The following is a 16,834-nucleotide window of genomic DNA, read 5'->3' on the forward strand; positions in this document are numbered from 1 at the left end:
ATATTCTACCTCTTCTTTCACTAGTAGATTATACAAGAACCTGTTCCCTAGTTTCAAAACCGCCAGCGCTGGTACAACTTCCACCTGCTTAAGGGAAGAAATATAGAGCAGCCCCTCTTATATAAGATCCAGCTGAAGTAGACTAATAAGGTCTTTAAGTCTATCAGCCTGTCTTTATATAAGAAGACCCATATCAGACAATCTCAGAAAGCAAAACAGGCTGAAATAGAGGGAGTTAAAGAGGATCAGATACAGCAGGCTGGCCGCTGGAACCAGGATGCCTTGACCAACTACTATCTAACCTATCTGCCGCGGAAGTTCCTCCGTACGATAGCAGGCTTCTTACCTGAAGCTACTAGGAGCTACTATCTCCCCCGAGCGAAGGTCTCGCCTCCGGAATCCCTTTTAAAAGCCCTCTGGCCATGGGTTGATCAATGGCTGGCCTGGTTCTGTACAGAGGACTGCAGTGACCCACCAGATCTAATAGAGGACGAGTACAAGGATCAGGATGATATGGCTGCGCAAGGCTTTCTCAGACTTTTAGAGCAGCTACGCATAATTATTCTGCAGGATTCAGTCATCCTCCAACAGCTTTTCCCAGGCCATCCAATATAGAAGGACCCTATCTTCGTACGAGAAGATTACAAGGAATTTGCTAGACAGCTAGAGGCTTCACTGCTTTATATAGAGACCCCTCAAGAAATCCAGCTATAGCAGAGTATTCCTATAATTACAGATCAGCTGGGTATTATCCAAAAGGATCTAAACCAGGCCATCTCTTACCACAGCCAGCAGGCCCAGGAAAAGCTTTACAAGATTAATCTGTAATTTAAAGATCTTCTCTCCAGCCAGGTTACTTTTACCATACGAGCCTTTCAGCTAACTATCTTACTAAAGAATAGCTATCCGTGCAAGAGTTGCCAACCTGTAGAGGCTGATTAAGGCCAGAAGCAATCTTAATCCCTAACTCCAGCAGAATCTCTTCCTATTCCAGCTTCTACTTATAGTATTCCCCGGCCTGCTTTCTCCTCTCTCTTATCTAGTATATCTTTACCTGTCTATCATCTCTCCCGTACGATCCAAACTGTGCCAGATCTGTGGAGGGAGTGGACCTCCGGATTAGGTAGCCAGCCATCTGTTCAATCTCTCGAGAGCCTGTACGGTGCAGCCTGGCGCCCAATTGCTAAAGATCGTGTCCTCTTTAGCCGCCGGAAGGTAATTATTGATGAGATCTATGCCCGGGAGAGAACTGGGGTCCTCTTAGAGACTGCTGTTGAAGAGGTAGAGCTTGTCCGAAGCAGGGGGAAGCTTTCACTATATAAGCTTTCACAGCTTTTATCAACTAATCGTACGAGGAGTATGTCAGGGTCAGGCGGGAAGAGAGTGAGAGCTAGTTAAGGATAGACATATAATATTAATATTATTAATATCTACTATAATTAATTCTGCTATACTGTACCTCTATAGTTTATTATTTTTATTTGTACAAGGAAAATTCTGCCGGTAGAAAAATCCAAGATATACTAGCGTATACAGTAAATTTCCGGTCAGGTGGCTCCCGGGTATCTGACGGCTTGGCGATTTCGCCATAGTAACGCGCGAAATTTCGCCGCAAATTTGACCCCCGTATATCCTCTATATATGTGATTATGCGCTAATCTGCACTGGGTAAAGCCCACTATGACCTCATTGGCTGTGTTGTATTATTATTGCCCACAGAACCAACATCTACTTCCCATCTTGATATAATAATAATAATATCCCAGGACCTCAGGTCAGTGCTTCGCTGACTACTACTTGGAAACCCCAACACATACATAAAACCCATACAACAACATGGAGCAGTCGTCCTTCACAGCCGGGTTCCATTTGTAAAAGTCCTCCTCGCTGATCTTCTTGTCCTTGGCAATGCCGTAGCAATCATCATCCTTCTCCACCTTGTAAAACTTGTTGCAGCTCTTGGTGATGCCGTCTTGAACTGGAGACGGCGTTGGGTCCGTTGTCGGGCTTGTTGTTGTGGATGTCGTTGTTTTCGTCGTCGTCGTGCTCGTAGAAGTGGGCGATGGGGAATCCGATGGACTCGTGCTCGGTGACCCGGTTGGTTTGGGCGTACTGGACGTGGTGGTGGTGGGCGCCGGCGCACGCTCTACATCTACGTTAAGAGGAGAAGGTCAGGAATAGGTGGGAAATGGATACGCACCATAGACAGCACAGTACCGGTATCCTTTCTTGATCTGGCAGTCTGTAGAGTTCTTGCCTAGCGATGGATTCCATTTCTGCAGGTTTGCAACAGACACCTCGTAGAAACGCGCGACGTTTCGATATGTGTTATCGTATTCTGGTGCCGATGAGTTGAGGTACGTCGTGTACGCGGTGCAGTTAGACCAGGTTCCCTTTGCCAGAGGCTGGCCGATAACGCCTGGATCATCGGGCCAGATTATGTCCGTTGGCGGGGGCATTTCACAGCTGGTTGGCTGCCACAACCCTTCGCACTTGGTGGGACTTGGGGTTGGGCTGGGCACTGGGTCGAGGTCGCTACCAGGAGGGCTGCAAGATCCTTAGGGAGAGTATTAAAGGGGTGTTGCAGATGGGGGGGAACGAACCTCACGCAGATTTGATACCCAGTCCACTGGAACAAGTTGCCACACATCTTGTTGATAAACGGATTCCAGGACCTGAGCTGAGTCACGGAGATGTCGCCAGGGTAGGAGTCCACAATGCCATCGCACGTATCATTTTCTTTGAGCGTGTAGATATCACACTGTTTGGGAAGACACAAGGATGTTCCCTTTCCCGGGAAGTTTTGGCAGTACGCCTGAAGTCCATTGTGGTGCAACAAGGCCCATGTGGACACATTATGCGCAACACTGATGGACTTGCAGTCGTCGCTGTCTTTTATGGTGTACTTTCCGGACTGGCTACAGGAGACAGGAGTCGGGGTTGGGGCATCTGTGCCATTCAGCGCAATGGGGGTGGGCGAAGTCACAGGGTAGCCAGTAGCCGAGCAGCTGGACACCAGGGAGGAGAACCCTTTCGCCAGCTTCTTAGTATACCCGAATGGAGAGTTCAGATCGATCTGGTATCTCCCAAGCAGGCAATCAGAGCATTCCTCCTCGGGGGTAAGTGTATCATTGATCCTGGCAAGCTCAATCCAGCAGTAGGCATCCGTCTTTCTTTAGGACAGGCATTAGCTAACAGTTACTCATAGAGAAGCAAAAAGGTCAAGCGTAGCTTCTCCGTATCGCAGGTTACATTGTAGCTGTACAGCAGCTCATCCGCGGTATAAGTAGCGTTGTATGCGATATCATCCGCCACAATGATATCAAACTTTCCGGTACATGCTTTCTTCACCTTCTCACGATAGTCCTTCAGTGACTTGACACAGTCCTGGTCGCACACCTTGTCTAGCCTGTCGGCTGATGGCGGGGTGCCCCGATCCAAAGCGCTGGCAAGAAACCTATCGCAGGCAATGGTGGAATTGATGACCTCTTTGCAGCTGCCAGACACCCCGGGGAGGTCTATATCGTAGCCTGTGCCATCGGTAAACCGCTGGCCAAGCGCACCAAGCCCGAAGGCGAGCCAAAGCACAGAATGAATTCTCGCCGTCGGCATGGTCGGAGTGGGAAGGGTGATAGATGGATTCTCGACTGGGCCTGATCAGAGTCTCGCAGGTGTCAACCCCTCGTCGCCGGACACAAGAAAGATATAAGACAGCTCCACCAGGCCAGATTAGGGCTGCCCAAAGTCAGCTCCGATGAGACTGAGGAAATATTAGGGTGCCGATGGCGGAAACTCCGTGAGGTACACTATCGGGAAGATGAGGATCGACAGTCTCCTGCATATGCTGCTCTCCAAAGGCCGCAACTAGGGTTAGAGGATCGAGATTGTGCTCTCGCCAAGTGGGAGGCCTGATGCTTTTCCCCCAGCCAAGACGGAGGATTCTTGGCGGATCTCAGATCGGCGTGGTTGTTTCGGGAAGTATCGTGCGCTGGTCCCAGGGACCGGTACAGATGTAGTAAGTCGCTGCGCTGCAGGAGGAATGCGTGCCGTCCCGATATGCAGGACAGGTTGTATTTGCACGCATGAGAGCTGCAGGGGGAGGGAGGGTTAAGGGATTTCAGCCGGGCGTTGGAGAAGATCGTGCTGTTGAACTCGGTCACACCCTGGTCCAGCGAGCGCAATTTCCCCACGCAGGGCTTGATTTGGATACTATGGATACTAGATTGGAGGGACGAGAAAGTCCAGCTCTCAACTCCGCCTAGTGCGGGCTGTGTTGAAAAGAGAGCTGGAATCCTCATGCAGGTCCGACAAGTTCTCCCTATTTCTGCACTCACGACAAAGGAGACAGAAAGAGCTTGTCTGGAGGACACTCATTGCCATGGGTAGCCTTCGCTTCCTGTCTACGATATCCCTCGTGACTTCATTTCTTCTCATCTTCGCTCTCTTCCCTGTTGCTACTCGATGTTCTAGCCACACCGCGAGACCCCGCCATCACGATGGACAAAGTGGACTCGAAGACCGGTCGCTGGCCTTATTCAGCACAAGGCTTTTGGCGACAGCAGATGAAGGCCAGAAGTGTGATGCAGACACGCCATGCTCGAATGGTGCCTGCTGGTAAGCAAGCTATCTCGCGCAACCTTCGTGCCCTAACGTTCAAAACAGCGGCAAAACCGAAGTCTGTGGATTCGGTACACAGAGACCCCTTCCCCCCCCCCCCCAACAATTTACACGAGATAGCTGACTCTTCTAGGCCCAACGTTCTGCGGTGATGGTTGCCAATCCAACTGTGATGCACACGCAGAGTGCGGCGAATTTGCCGAGGACCCGGGTAAGGAATGCCCGTTGAATGTTTGCTGTAGCGAGTATGTTATATTCGGCCCTTCCCTGGATTTTTGTCTCTGTGAAACTCACCAACCCTGCTAGATACGGATACTGTGGCACAACCGAGAAATTCTGCAACGACAAGTGCCAGAGCAACTGTGGCTCGCCCGATGTGCCCCCGGGTGGGAGCTCGAAATCCGTTCGCAATAAGGTTATCGGGTACTACGAGTCATGGTGGGTATAAGAGATCGAAATTCCGTCCTTGAAACCACGAAGACACTGCTAAAAGGAGGTTACTAGGGCCGCACGGCGACCATGCAAGAAGTTTTCTCCAAGTGACATCCCTGTTTCCGGGCTCACACATGTCAACTTCGCCTTTGCCTTCGTCGAGCCAGACACATATGAGATTGTGCCCATGGATGGAGAAACACCGGCAAGCCTCTTTAAACAAGTGAGGCACTGAAGGACCGGTCCTCGGGGGGCGATCTGGAGGTGTATATTGCTATCGGAGGATGGACATTTTCGGATAATGGCACTGACACACAGCCACTCTTTGGCGAGATAGCGGCCGATGAAGACAAGCGGCAGAAGTTCGCAGACAACCTGGTCACCTTCATGACCAAATATGGGTTCGATGGTGTGGATCTAGATTGGTGAGCGTTAGTCGGTCCCGTATTTTTCGCTGCATACTCACTGGCCCTAGGGAGTACCCCGGCGCGCCGGATAGAGGAGGAAAGGAGCGCGACATGAAGAATTTTGTCTCGCTGATGAAGACATTACGAGAGACCTTTGATGATAGTCCTCGAGGTGGCTATGGTCTGACATTTACCATCCCATCTAGTTACTGGTCGGTGGTCCAAGGAGGAGGGTTAGTAGCAGGGAAAAGACTAACGGTGTTGCAGGTACATGCAGTATGTCGATGTGCCGGGGCTGCTGAAGTATGCGAACTGGACGAATATCATGTCATACGACTTACACGGTACTGTTTCCTAGTGTTTGAAGGCTGATGGAGAATTAACTGGCAGCAGGTGTATGGGATGCGAATAACGAAATTGGAAACATCGTTCACGGCCATACCAATTTAACTGAAATCAAGTTGGCGGCAGACCTGCTCTGGAGGAATAAAGTACCTCCTGGTAAAGTAGTCCTGGGAACTGGCTTCTACGGCCGAACCTTCCAGCTCTCAGATAAAGGTTGTGCAAAGCCCGGATGTAAGTTCGAAGGGCCAGCAAGGGCGGGCGACTGTACTGGAGAGGGTGGCATTCTGGGATACTTCGGTACGTACTTGGAATGAATAACGTATCATGCCCCAGACCTCACTTGAGTTGAAGAAATCCAGGAGATCCTGAAGGGCGATGATAAAATCGAACACATCCATGACAAAGAGAACGCCGTCAACTATTTTACCTTTGATGGTGACCAATGGGTGTCCTACGACGATAGAAAAACGTTCAAGCAAAAGGTCGACTGGGCAAATGATGTTGGGTAGGTTCACAGCGTGGAGTATTGGGTCTGCGTCGTGCTTCTAATGCTTGTATAGACTTGGCGGCCTGATGATATGGGCAGTCGACATGGATGATGACTCCTACACGGCTCTCTCGGGGCTGTTGGACAGAGACGTCGGCGAGAGCGTGGATCTTGACGGCAGTCTCGGAACGATTGGGCTAGTTATTGACAACTGGTCGTCGCAGAACGGACAAAACTGTGTCATGCAGGGCTGTGGGGAGAAATGCATGTCGTCCATGACCGAGGCTGGGAGAGCTACTGATGACTGCGACGACGATGAGCACCGCAAGATATGCTGCCCCAGTGGCAACATTCCGTCTGGATGTCAGTGGCGCGGAGGCGACAAGGGGCTGACCTGTAAACCGGAATGCAGACCCGGCGAACTGGGTCTGTTCCAAAGCGAGTACGGCAGCTTTGACTGCCTCTACGGGGAACAGCAGTTCTGTTGCACGTCTGACGACTACGAAGACCTTGTTGGATCCTGCGAGGTCACCGACTGCGGCACGACGAGCTGTCCCAGCGGCAAGACCGAGATATCAAGCTTCACTGATTTTGGGGGAGACTGCGAGGGCCCGAGCCCTGACAAGAGGAAGCGCAGTGTTTGCTGCGACGAAGACAACCAACTGGACGGGTGTCGATGGACAAAGTGCCGCGACTACCAGTGCGACGCGTGAGTGTCGGCTGTCCCATTTGTGCCCGGCGGACCTGCTAATGGTTTCTCTCTAGCGACGAGGTTCTGGTGATGAAGAGCAAACTGTCCAACATCTTCTGCAGGGCGGAGGAATCCAGACTGTGCTGCAAAGTATCAGATAGCTCGGCCTTCCTTCCAATTGCTCCCGAGAAGATATTCCCCGAGCTTCCCCCGGATGACTATGACTATGAGGTCTATGACGACCCGATGGACGTGTCCTCTGACCCGCATATGTCACCCGAGAGCTTTGGCTCGGTCGTGCTGTCGGGCCCTCCAGATGTTGTGTCGAATCTAGACAAACGTGATGGCTCTCATATGACCTTTTTGTCCTGCGACAGCATCGATGAGCATGGCTTACAGTCCACGCGCGTTGCGTGCATGAAGGATGGGGATGGCAGCAACTGTGACGATATGCTGTTGAATGGGGTCGAGGGCACCATTGTCAAGATGCCCAGAGGCTGCGGGCCCGGTCAGTATGCGGTCGTCAGGTCCCTGGAGGTTTCAGGCAACCAGTCCATCCCTACTCAAGTGCTGCAGACGAGGGATTCCAGCCGGCCGGTCATGGATCTGGTCTTTGACTATGACTTTGGTCACGTCAAGCGAGCCGACGACAAGGTCTATGTTCGTATCGACTATTCAAATGTGTTTCAATACTGGAATGAAATCTTCGGCGCAGACCCCATTAAGAAAAAGAGAGCTACCGACCCAGAACTGTCGCCGCGGTTCTACAGTTCAAATGAGGATGATTGGAAAAGGAGTAAGAAGCCCACGTCAAGCCATTTGCTGCTGCCGGTGCTGTGTGAATGCTGATCCTCTCTAGAATTCAAGAAACTCACAAAGGTGCCCGAGAATGACCTGTACTACTCAGAGATGTCCAAGAGCGTTGACGACTCGCTCTATGGAAGCGGACGGTCGTGCGACAGCTCGGAGCAGTTTTTGAAACTCGACATTGAAGGAGACGCAGCTGCCAAGGTGAAATATGGCTTCACCATGGTGGGAGCTCTGGATCCGTGGGATATCCAAGAGTCGTACAGCTTCCTCGGAGCCGAGTTCGACGTGGATCTAGAGCTTTCTTGCACAGCAGGCACTGGGCTATCGCTAAGCCAGACCGGGCGGATTGTTGAAGAGCTCTGGAAGACTCCGCTCAGAATGCAGCGCCTCTATCACCCTGGTATCGTGTCCATTGCCCCCCAGTTCAGAGTCCTCGCTTCCGTCCAGACGACGTCTGAGGCCGGCCTTGTTGGGTGAGTACTGCGCCCACCTTCAGTCCCATACAGCTTCGTTAATTGTTGTCTCCAGGGATTTCAAGACGCGCTTCCGCGGTGGAAGTGACGGCTATATCTTCACCTTCTTCCCAGAAGGGGCTGGCGACCGTAGAGGCCAGAGCAAGAGCAAGACCAGCTCCGATGATTTCACGGGCGACTACAAGATCACACAGGGATCTCTGACCTTTACCCTTGAGCCCCGTGTGGATCTGGACATCCAAATCGGTCGTTACCATGAGACCAGTGATGGCTATGCGTCAACCATAGCCAAGCGGGGGTGGGAAGCTGAGAGCAACCTCGCCTCAACTCAGCTTAGTACCTGGATAGAGATGGGGCTCGGGCTTGACGGCTACAAGGCAATATACCAACAGTCCGAGGGGTATGCGCAGGCAATGAACTACGGGGGTGACCATGAGCTCTTCACTGAGGACGACGAATCCCAGTACCTCATTGGCGATCGCCCCAAGGCCGTCCAGCTCGCTGGTCCGACTCGCGACCTGGAGGTTCCTGACCAGCCCGACTTTTCCGGCTACCCAATATTCGGTGGGCATGATCTTCTCTCTTGTGTCGACGGGTTGGACGACGACACTGGCGGGATTGACGAGGCCGTCTGTGTGGCCAATATCGGCACCGCCGACCCATCATTGCTGGAAGATGGCGAAGAGCCGTCAATTCCGGGCTCTGAGATGGGCGATAGCAACGCTCAGAACGCACTGGATCCGCGCGGCAACCCTCGGCCATACAATGTGGTTGATATAAGTGGGCATGTCCTCTTCACCATCTACTGTCTCGCATACCCGTCAATCGGCCGACTGCCCTGGAGCTCCGGAGACCCGAGGATGGATATCAGTAACCCCAGCGGCTGTACCGAAGTTGGAGTGACTGACGACGGGGATTCCGGCGTGAACTATGTGACTGAGCATATCTTTGAGCTGCAGTCCCTGGCGCAGTTCGTCAGCTTCGCCATCCATGGACAGCTGCCCGACGGCCAGCAGACGAGCCGTAATACGATCCCACAGCGCGTGGCAGAGCAGCTCCAAGACAACTACAGATCCTGGGCCGGGTCCAATGCACCCGCAGGAAATGCCATGGACCACATGTTCAATGCTATTGGAAGCAACGACAACAAAGACGCAATGATCCCCTGCGAGGAGCAGCTCAACGCCGTCAAGGGCCGGCTTTGGACGGGCAACAACATTATCTCCGAGGATTCATGGCACCGCGAAGACCTCGATGATCCAGAAAACATCCACATGGCTCTGTCCTGGCTGCGAGATGCTGCGAATATCTTCGCCTACATGGAGGCGGATCCCGTGCAGGACCGTTTCCAGGAGACCGTCAACTCCATACGGTCGGAGCTCGAGCAGTTCGAGGATCTATACAACGCCCATCACTCCAGCCAGATTGATCTGCTCGGCCTTTGGGACGAGTGGGTGGTTTCGTACTTCCAAGACATGCGAGATCGAGCGGCTGCCTGGGCGCGGCGTCGCGGCGATGCCCTCGAGGGCGAGTGGCAGGATGTGGTGCGCTCTGCACGACGCCAATACAACTCGGACCCGAACCCGCAGAATCAGTTGTCCCTGGACGCAGCTGAAGAGAATTTGAAGGTGATTCGGGAGACGATGCAAAATATCCTGGACCGGATCACGAATACCGGCTTCTGGAACTGGTTGACATAGTCGCGCAGACGTGCAGACCAGCGAACTTGGAGTAATTAGAGAATGATTGTATACTACTCAGCACGACATATTTATATCAATAAGCTTAGTTTTCGCAGACTAATTAAAGACCGCTTCTATTGAAGCCTAAAGCCCGGTGCCAACAGCAACCGTGTGAGTATAAATATAGCGTCAATTATCTAGCTAGTCGCCATTATGCAGAAAGCCCCTCGGTGTTCTCGATATCATCCCTGCCCAGGCACCATTTTTTCTGAAGTGCAGTGTCCAAGCTAAGCTGGTAAACTTCCTTCGGCCACCACTCACCCCAGCTTGTCAACATGATTTGTTCCGGGTCTGCAGGGAAATCACTGATGGTCCAGGCACGGAGGAGGTTCTGGGCACCTATTTGACACAATACAGGTTAGCCGATTCTTTACATTATTATTTGGAGCGGAACATCTTACCCTCAGGGACGGTTTTGGCATCCGGCATGTCCATGGTCAAGCCCATGTCCTTTCCGGCAAGCTTCGTGCCAGGAATCAGGCCGGGCGAGACTGCCAGCACTGTACAGCCAGGCAGCTCGCGACGCCAATAGTGCGCACCCAGTAATTGGGCGAACTTGGAGGCACTGTACACCACACCGCGGTCTGCCCCAGAGTTGGCCTTCAGGTCGACATCAAGGGTTCCTAAGTGTGAAAAGAAATTGCTAAGTAAATGCTCCGGGCAGTGCTTTACAGCGAAAGGTGAGATACTTACTCGGGTCTTGATTCCTAACGCTGCGAATAGCTCCAGATGACACCACGACAATGCGCGATTTGCAAGCAGCCAGGGTTTCACGGAGTTGGTGAACGAGATAATGCTGAGCTATTCAAATAGAGCTCATGTTAGCCCAACGCCTCTAGCCTTCTCGCAGGTCTGTGTTGCAACTTACAAAGGTGGTTCACGACATATGGAGCACACCACTGTGAGCCGTGAGGACCAGGTCCTTCAGCAGGAGCAACCATGCCCGCACACAGGAAAAGAAGATCCAGCTTCCTGTCGCCTAGCGTGGCCAGAGCCTGCTGCGCGAATAGCTGTACGCTGCGCAGATCGGCAAAATCAACCGGCAAAAGGGAGATGGTATGCCTTGAGGTGTCGTACTTGAGCTCGTCAAAGGCGGCTTGGGCTTTTCGAATGTCTCGGGCGCCCAGAATAAAGTTGTAGGGCTCGGATTTCTCGAGCAATTGTTTAATCGCTTCGAAACCCTATTTGATATTAGCCGAGCCGTGGAGTTGATATCTTGAGGCGGGGTTGCGACATACCAGGCCCGACGAGGTGCCCGTAGCGATCACATTGTTTGCGGTGGCCGACATAGTGGGGAGAATGGATATTTCTTGAATCAAGCGAAATGGTGTTTTCGACTTGTTGTTCAGTGGAGATCGGCTCTCCTTGTCTCCTGCGGCTGACAAAGCGCGTGTTATGTGGAAAGCGGTGGAGTTCTCTGTCTTGTAGTCCACACTGGCTTAGCCAGGCCTAGAATAAGATTAACAATAAACGAAGCTGTTTTCATAATGAATATATATATAGTGAAATAGATGGCAATCATAATCTTAACCCAGGCCTATATATCGAAATACTGTTCGACCATAAAAACCGCCAGGCGCAAGGGCGCGGACGGTAAGACAGGGCGGGAAGATAAACATTCCTTTGCCTACCATCAACTATCGTGATAATGGCCCCTGGTCGTAGAATATGAATCCGGTGCTGGCAATTCACCCCTTGGGGATCCTCTCAATCCTTATCTACGCGCTGTTCAGATATCTAAATCTTACATCGCCACTGTATCAGATACTGATATTAGGAACCTAATAAAAAATAAAGAATATATCTATATTTAATAGATTAAGAGCTATCTATAAATATTGAAATGATTTTAGAAACCCTGGTGGCAGTGGTAGTCCTGCAGCATGAATTTGCCTACTACTGAGGATCAGGTTTAACTAATTAGAACCTGGCAATAGTACCCATGTCCCGAGAATCAACCTGAAATTTGCGCTTCAATAAACCCGGAGTAGACCGAGGTGGAAGAAACGCACCAAGGCCAGTCCTACTGGATCGCAGCACGCCTCAACCCTGTCCGAATAGGTCAAATATCTAGATGCTTCCAAGGTCCTTGCTAGCGGTCTGCCATCCATCGGCCTCAGCTCCGCCGTCGACGAAATAAGCAGAGGCTTCTGTCTCTCCGCGGAGGACCCAGCGGAAGTAGGATTGACCAGCTGTGCCGAAGACGCCACCGTCTGGGTCGAGGTAGGTACCACCGTGGCCGACATCGAAGTTCCCGACCCAGGACGGGACGCCGGCGTTGACGGCCTCGTAGTCTCGCATGCCCTGTTCCCGTCTGTTAGCAGGGGATATTTAAATCACTTTTTAACCCTAACGGTTGGCTTACGTTCTCATACGCAATATCGGTAGGGCCACCGAGGAAGAAAAAGATGGGCACGTTGATAGCACCCAGTGTTGCGTCGGTTTGGGAAGCGTCGAGGGTGCCCGAGTTGAAGATCCCAAACGCAGTCACACGGGGGTCTTGGTTCTGCGCGTAGGCCTGGGTGCCGCCGCAGCTCATGCCGGCCGCGGCGAGCTGGGTGGCGTCAATGTTTGCCCACTCGCCCTGGCCGGCGTTCTCGCTGGCCCAGTCGATGGCCTGTGCCATCTGCTCGTTGCTGGTGGATCCGCCATTCCCGGGAGTCCCAAGGGCGATGACGAGGATGCCCCAGGACGCAAGCTCCTCGAGGAACGGACCATGGCCGGCGACGGGGTCTGCGCTGCAGGCACCGTTGCCCCACACGACCACGGGGAGGCTCTCGAAGTCGCTAAGGTTTTCAGGGTGGAAGAGGGTATGCTCAGGAAGAGATTCGTGAACATAGTATGTCTGCAACGTTTTCGTTTAGTCGTGCATGACAACAGTGATTGCGGGAGATTCCAAGCTCACCGTGGGCACTTGGGCCACTACGGCCTGGGCCAGGGCAAGCGCGGGAGCATAGGCGAGAATGCTCTTCATGGTGTTTAGAGATAAATGAGAAGCTGTCTTAGTCGCTTTGGTGCTTGACTGAGACGGAATGATTACTACATAAACTCAATGGCGGCGGGAATCTGCTCTCTTTTAAGCATCGCGAAGCCACCGCTCGTCTTTATTCTCTGGAGTTTCTCAATCTGCCCTACGAACTGTGACACGAGATGTCACACAAGATGTCGATCATCTCGTGGCGAGTCCTCAGGGCTAATATACTTCTTTAACCACGCCAATAGCAGCTTGATAAAGCAGGATTCAGCGGCAAACTTGCCCCAACAAGTCACGGCTTGAACCGGCTAAATCGGGCACGTCTCCTACCAGTAAACGCCAAGACGATGAGAAGTTTCATAGTGACTCCAAATCCTCTTGGGAAATCCTGGAGCAGCCTCTCAACTATATTGTTTATGTGGCAACAGCCTGTTGTTCGAGTTCACCGGACAGCTCGCGGATGATACTTACGCCTGGGTGGGGTAAATGCTACTGTAGAATAGCCCCTGCTCTCTTATAGACGAACTTACACCGGTCTCAAGTGTCTAAAGCTCTGGGCGCCAACGTTGAAGTCACTCCCCCTGGCCGGCGAGATAACAATGGCTGACATAAATAAATAGGCTGCTGGGACCGCACCACCGGCGAGATCAGCATTGACCTAGCGGCCGAGGTCGAACAGGCCTTCGAGAACGTCGAGGCCAACCTGCATCAATGATCGGCCCAGTCCACCAGTGGTGTTCTCCGAAATCGGTCGTCTGCGCATCTGGGGACCATTTCATAAACTTCTCCGTGGCCTCGTCCATTCGAAGCACACCCGTGTAGTGAATATAAACACCATCTCCGGCCGGCGTGCGGCCCTATGTCCGGACATCCAAGTGCGCAGTTCTGCTACTCTCGTCGAACAAAATCCAATCGCTGCCACCCGACCCTAGTGTAGCGTTCATCTTTTCGCCGCGTGAGCCCGGCACCCCGCGAAGGAAACCACTGTCGAGGGATGTAATATGCCGGTGCAGACCTGATTGATAATGTCCAGCGGTGATCCTGCCATGGCCCATGTTCCTTCGCAGATTGAACACGTGGACCAGTTTCGGCGGATTCGTGGAGGCCATAGTATTGATCTATTGTAGCTTCATGGGATCGAGGAAGAGGGTACGTCAGATTTGACGCTCTCTTACCGTATGTATTCCGGTGGCCTTTCGCCGGTGCGTCTATATCTCAGCGACTTCTCTTTTCCCATGGATCCGGATTGTAGACTACCACGCATGCAAGTTAATAACCAAGTGTAGTATGGACATACCGAGGATAAGATTAGGGATAACATTGGTCATCCCTTGTGTAATTTCGAGGTTCCGGGTACTTTATTGGGATCAGTTCGTAGACGTCACTCCCTGATCACTCCGAGCGGAATTTATATTCCTGTGTTTTCAAATTCGGCGCTGATAAATCCAGAAAAATTAAACCACGCCTTAATCTGTAAATTCGGCCTTTAACTCGCGACTAATGAGTAATGCGCCGGTAGTTTCTGGCACGATTTCTTACCCAACACAATTAGCTGTCCCTCAAGGGATCCCATTTATTTCCAAACAACTCCCATCCACATCCACAACTCAACACCAAACAGCAAAATGACCAAGATAGGCGTCTTCCCCGCCTCCGGGGCCCTGGGAACAAGCATTATCAACCATCTCCTCAAACAAGTTCCAGCTTCCGAACTCATCCTCATCGCTCGACACCCCGAGAAACTGGCCCATCTGTCCCGCGCCGGCGCAACGACTCGACATGCAGATTACGACGAACCGACAACCCTGGAAAACGCCTTCGACGGCGTGGATACGGTGATGCTGATTTCATATGCCTCGGTTGAAGTTAAGCATCGGTTTGAGGTACGCCCTGTCCTTCATCTAGAACCTATTCCTAGAATATGATACTGATCCGGGGTATCTGTAGGTACACAAAACCGCCATAACTGCAGCCTGCAACAGCTCTGTCGCCCATATCTTCTACTCGTCTCTTGCCTTTGGCGGCGACCTCTCAGACACCAGCGCCGCAAGCATCATGCGCACGCATCTTCTCACAGAACAACACCTCTCTACTCTCCTCGCCCAAGGGCCGATTACATACACTGCGATCCGTGAGGGACTGTATAGCGAGTCCTTCCCGGTTTACACAGCGTGGTTCGATATCCATAATCCTGCTGGGGAGATCACGATCCCGCATTCTGGGGATGGGCCCGGGATCGCGTGGGCGAAGATTGATGATCTTGGTGAGGCCACTGCGAAGATGATTGTGTCCTACGTGCAGGATTCGGGCCGCCACCCGTGGTTGAATAAGGTGGTGCTGTTATCGGGGCCGCGGGTGCTGTCATTGAGGGAGACAGTTGACATCTTGGGGAGGGTTACAGGGAAGGATGTGAATATCAAGGAGATTTCTGCGGATAGGTATGCGGAGTTGTCTTTCAAGGAGAAGTACTGGTATCGTGGGGTCAACCTGCTGAAAGAGTATACGTCGTGCTGGGAGGCTTTCAGACAAGGTGAAGCGGCAGTGGTCTCGCCTTTACTGGGAGAGATATTGGGCAGGCAACCGGAGGATTTCGAGACAACTGTACGAGGGTTGTTGGCCTAGTGTAGGTGCAGACTATCTATATAAGGTAGTTAGGAAACACATATCTGGACATTTCCTACGGCTGCATATCCAAGCCATATAGATCTTATGCTTCATCGACTGTCTAATAGATATTCGGGGCATTTGTGGGCGGCCATCTATCTCTTTAAGTATAAGGCCCATCCACAATCCTGTCTATCTCGCAACATGCTCCCACTCGGAGTCATCTTGCTATATAATTGAAGACGTTGTCCTTATTCTATGATCAACTCGATAGGTCGCCGGGATCACGCTCAATCTTCCACCATCAGTGATTTGCACGTTGCCGTTAGCATACGCACCACCTTTCCCAACTAGATACAGCAGAACTCCAGCAATGTCCTGGAAATTCCCTTTACGACCAGCGGGAATCTCGTTATGACCGTAGGCATCCTTAAAGCCAGTCGTCATTTCGGAAGGATACACTATGACTGTCAGCAAATTTGCACATTCCAGCTTGATGCAATACTCTACATGCAACGCGAAGACATTTCCAAAGCATGAAGCAGAACAGCTCACCTCCAGGATTGATCACATTACTCCGAATTCCCCACGGAACCAGCAAATGGGCCAGCATCTTAGACAAGTGGATTGCTGCAGCCTTACTCCCACCGTATGCTAACCCTGCAGTAACATACCGATTAAGCCCTGCAATACTCGCAGTAGTGATGATTTGGCTGCTCCGCTGATCATCCATATCAATCCCCTTTGCCGTCAATTCTTCTGCCGTTTGCCGTTGACGGACTTCACTGGCAGACACTTTCCCACCCTGCCAACCACGTCATTGGTTCCCTGCATCTAGAAGCTTAAGAAACGCAGCAGATACGCCAACAACAGCGCTTGACTTAACAGCAAAGGCTGATTCCCAGCCGTCCCAGCTATCAAGGAGAATACTCTGCAAGTCCCGATCGTTTCGCCGATGTTATTGATCAAGACATCGACGTACCCAACTTCCTGCTGAACGGCAGCAGACATGGAGGCTGGGCTAGTTACATCGGATTCAATTGTGATGGCAGTTTTAGGAAAGCTGCTGGCTGCCTCCTGGAGAGCGGATATGTGTCGACCAAGGATGTATACACGGAGTGCTCCGGTTTGGCAAAGAGCAGAAGTTATAGCAAAGTCAATGCCTGATAGGAGGTCGGCCGTGAGATATATACATATGTACATCAGAAATAAAGGCAAAGGGGAGGACGATACCACTACCACCACCCGAAAC

At 51.9% G+C, this 16,834-nt stretch overlaps 5 protein-coding genes across 5 annotated transcripts; 2 read left to right on the forward strand and 3 right to left on the reverse strand.

Annotated features, from left to right (window-relative positions):
* Positions 1-1,793: 1,793 nt before the first annotated feature.
* On the reverse strand, positions 1,794-3,612 carry APUU_20006A (LysM peptidoglycan-binding domain-containing protein; the record flags this gene model as incomplete). The annotated part of the gene is made up of 4 exons (XM_041698600.1): positions 1,794-2,152; positions 2,201-2,547; positions 2,604-3,169; positions 3,253-3,612. 4 exons carry the CDS (start codon positions 3,610-3,612, stop codon positions 1,794-1,796), a joined length of 1,632 nt encoding a protein of 543 aa, XP_041551768.1.
* Positions 3,613-4,378: 766 nt separating this feature from the next.
* Positions 4,379-9,962, forward strand: APUU_20007S (uncharacterized protein; the record flags this gene model as incomplete). The annotated part of the gene is made up of 14 exons (XM_041698601.1): positions 4,379-4,614; positions 4,663-4,688; positions 4,751-4,862; positions 4,924-5,055; positions 5,122-5,272; positions 5,383-5,474; positions 5,525-5,689; positions 5,724-5,800; positions 5,850-6,098; positions 6,153-6,306; positions 6,362-6,997; positions 7,054-7,775; positions 7,839-8,262; positions 8,318-9,962. 14 exons carry the CDS (start codon positions 4,379-4,381, stop codon positions 9,960-9,962), a joined length of 4,821 nt encoding a protein of 1,606 aa, XP_041551769.1.
* A 193-nt stretch (positions 9,963-10,155) lies between these two features.
* APUU_20008A (uncharacterized protein) lies at positions 10,156-11,293 on the reverse strand (the record flags this gene model as incomplete). The annotated part of the gene is made up of 5 exons (XM_041698602.1): positions 10,156-10,343; positions 10,406-10,627; positions 10,698-10,805; positions 10,873-11,185; positions 11,243-11,293. 5 exons carry the CDS (start codon positions 11,291-11,293, stop codon positions 10,156-10,158), a joined length of 882 nt encoding a protein of 293 aa, XP_041551770.1.
* A 781-nt stretch (positions 11,294-12,074) lies between these two features.
* Positions 12,075-12,978, reverse strand: APUU_20009A (uncharacterized protein; the record flags this gene model as incomplete). The annotated part of the gene is made up of 3 exons (XM_041698603.1): positions 12,075-12,308; positions 12,370-12,849; positions 12,910-12,978. The coding sequence occupies 3 exons, from the start codon at positions 12,976-12,978 to the stop codon at positions 12,075-12,077; spliced, it is 783 nt and encodes a 260-aa protein (XP_041551771.1).
* Positions 12,979-14,603: 1,625 nt separating this feature from the next.
* On the forward strand, positions 14,604-15,600 carry APUU_20010S (uncharacterized protein; the record flags this gene model as incomplete). The annotated part of the gene is made up of 2 exons (XM_041698604.1): positions 14,604-14,861; positions 14,926-15,600. 2 exons carry the CDS (start codon positions 14,604-14,606, stop codon positions 15,598-15,600), a joined length of 933 nt encoding a protein of 310 aa, XP_041551772.1.
* Between the last annotated feature and the right edge of the window lie 1,234 nt (positions 15,601-16,834).

Source organism: Aspergillus puulaauensis, chromosome 2, assembly GCF_016861865.1.
Source record: "Aspergillus puulaauensis MK2 DNA, chromosome 2, nearly complete sequence".
NCBI lineage: Eukaryota > Fungi > Ascomycota > Eurotiomycetes > Eurotiales > Aspergillaceae > Aspergillus > Aspergillus puulaauensis.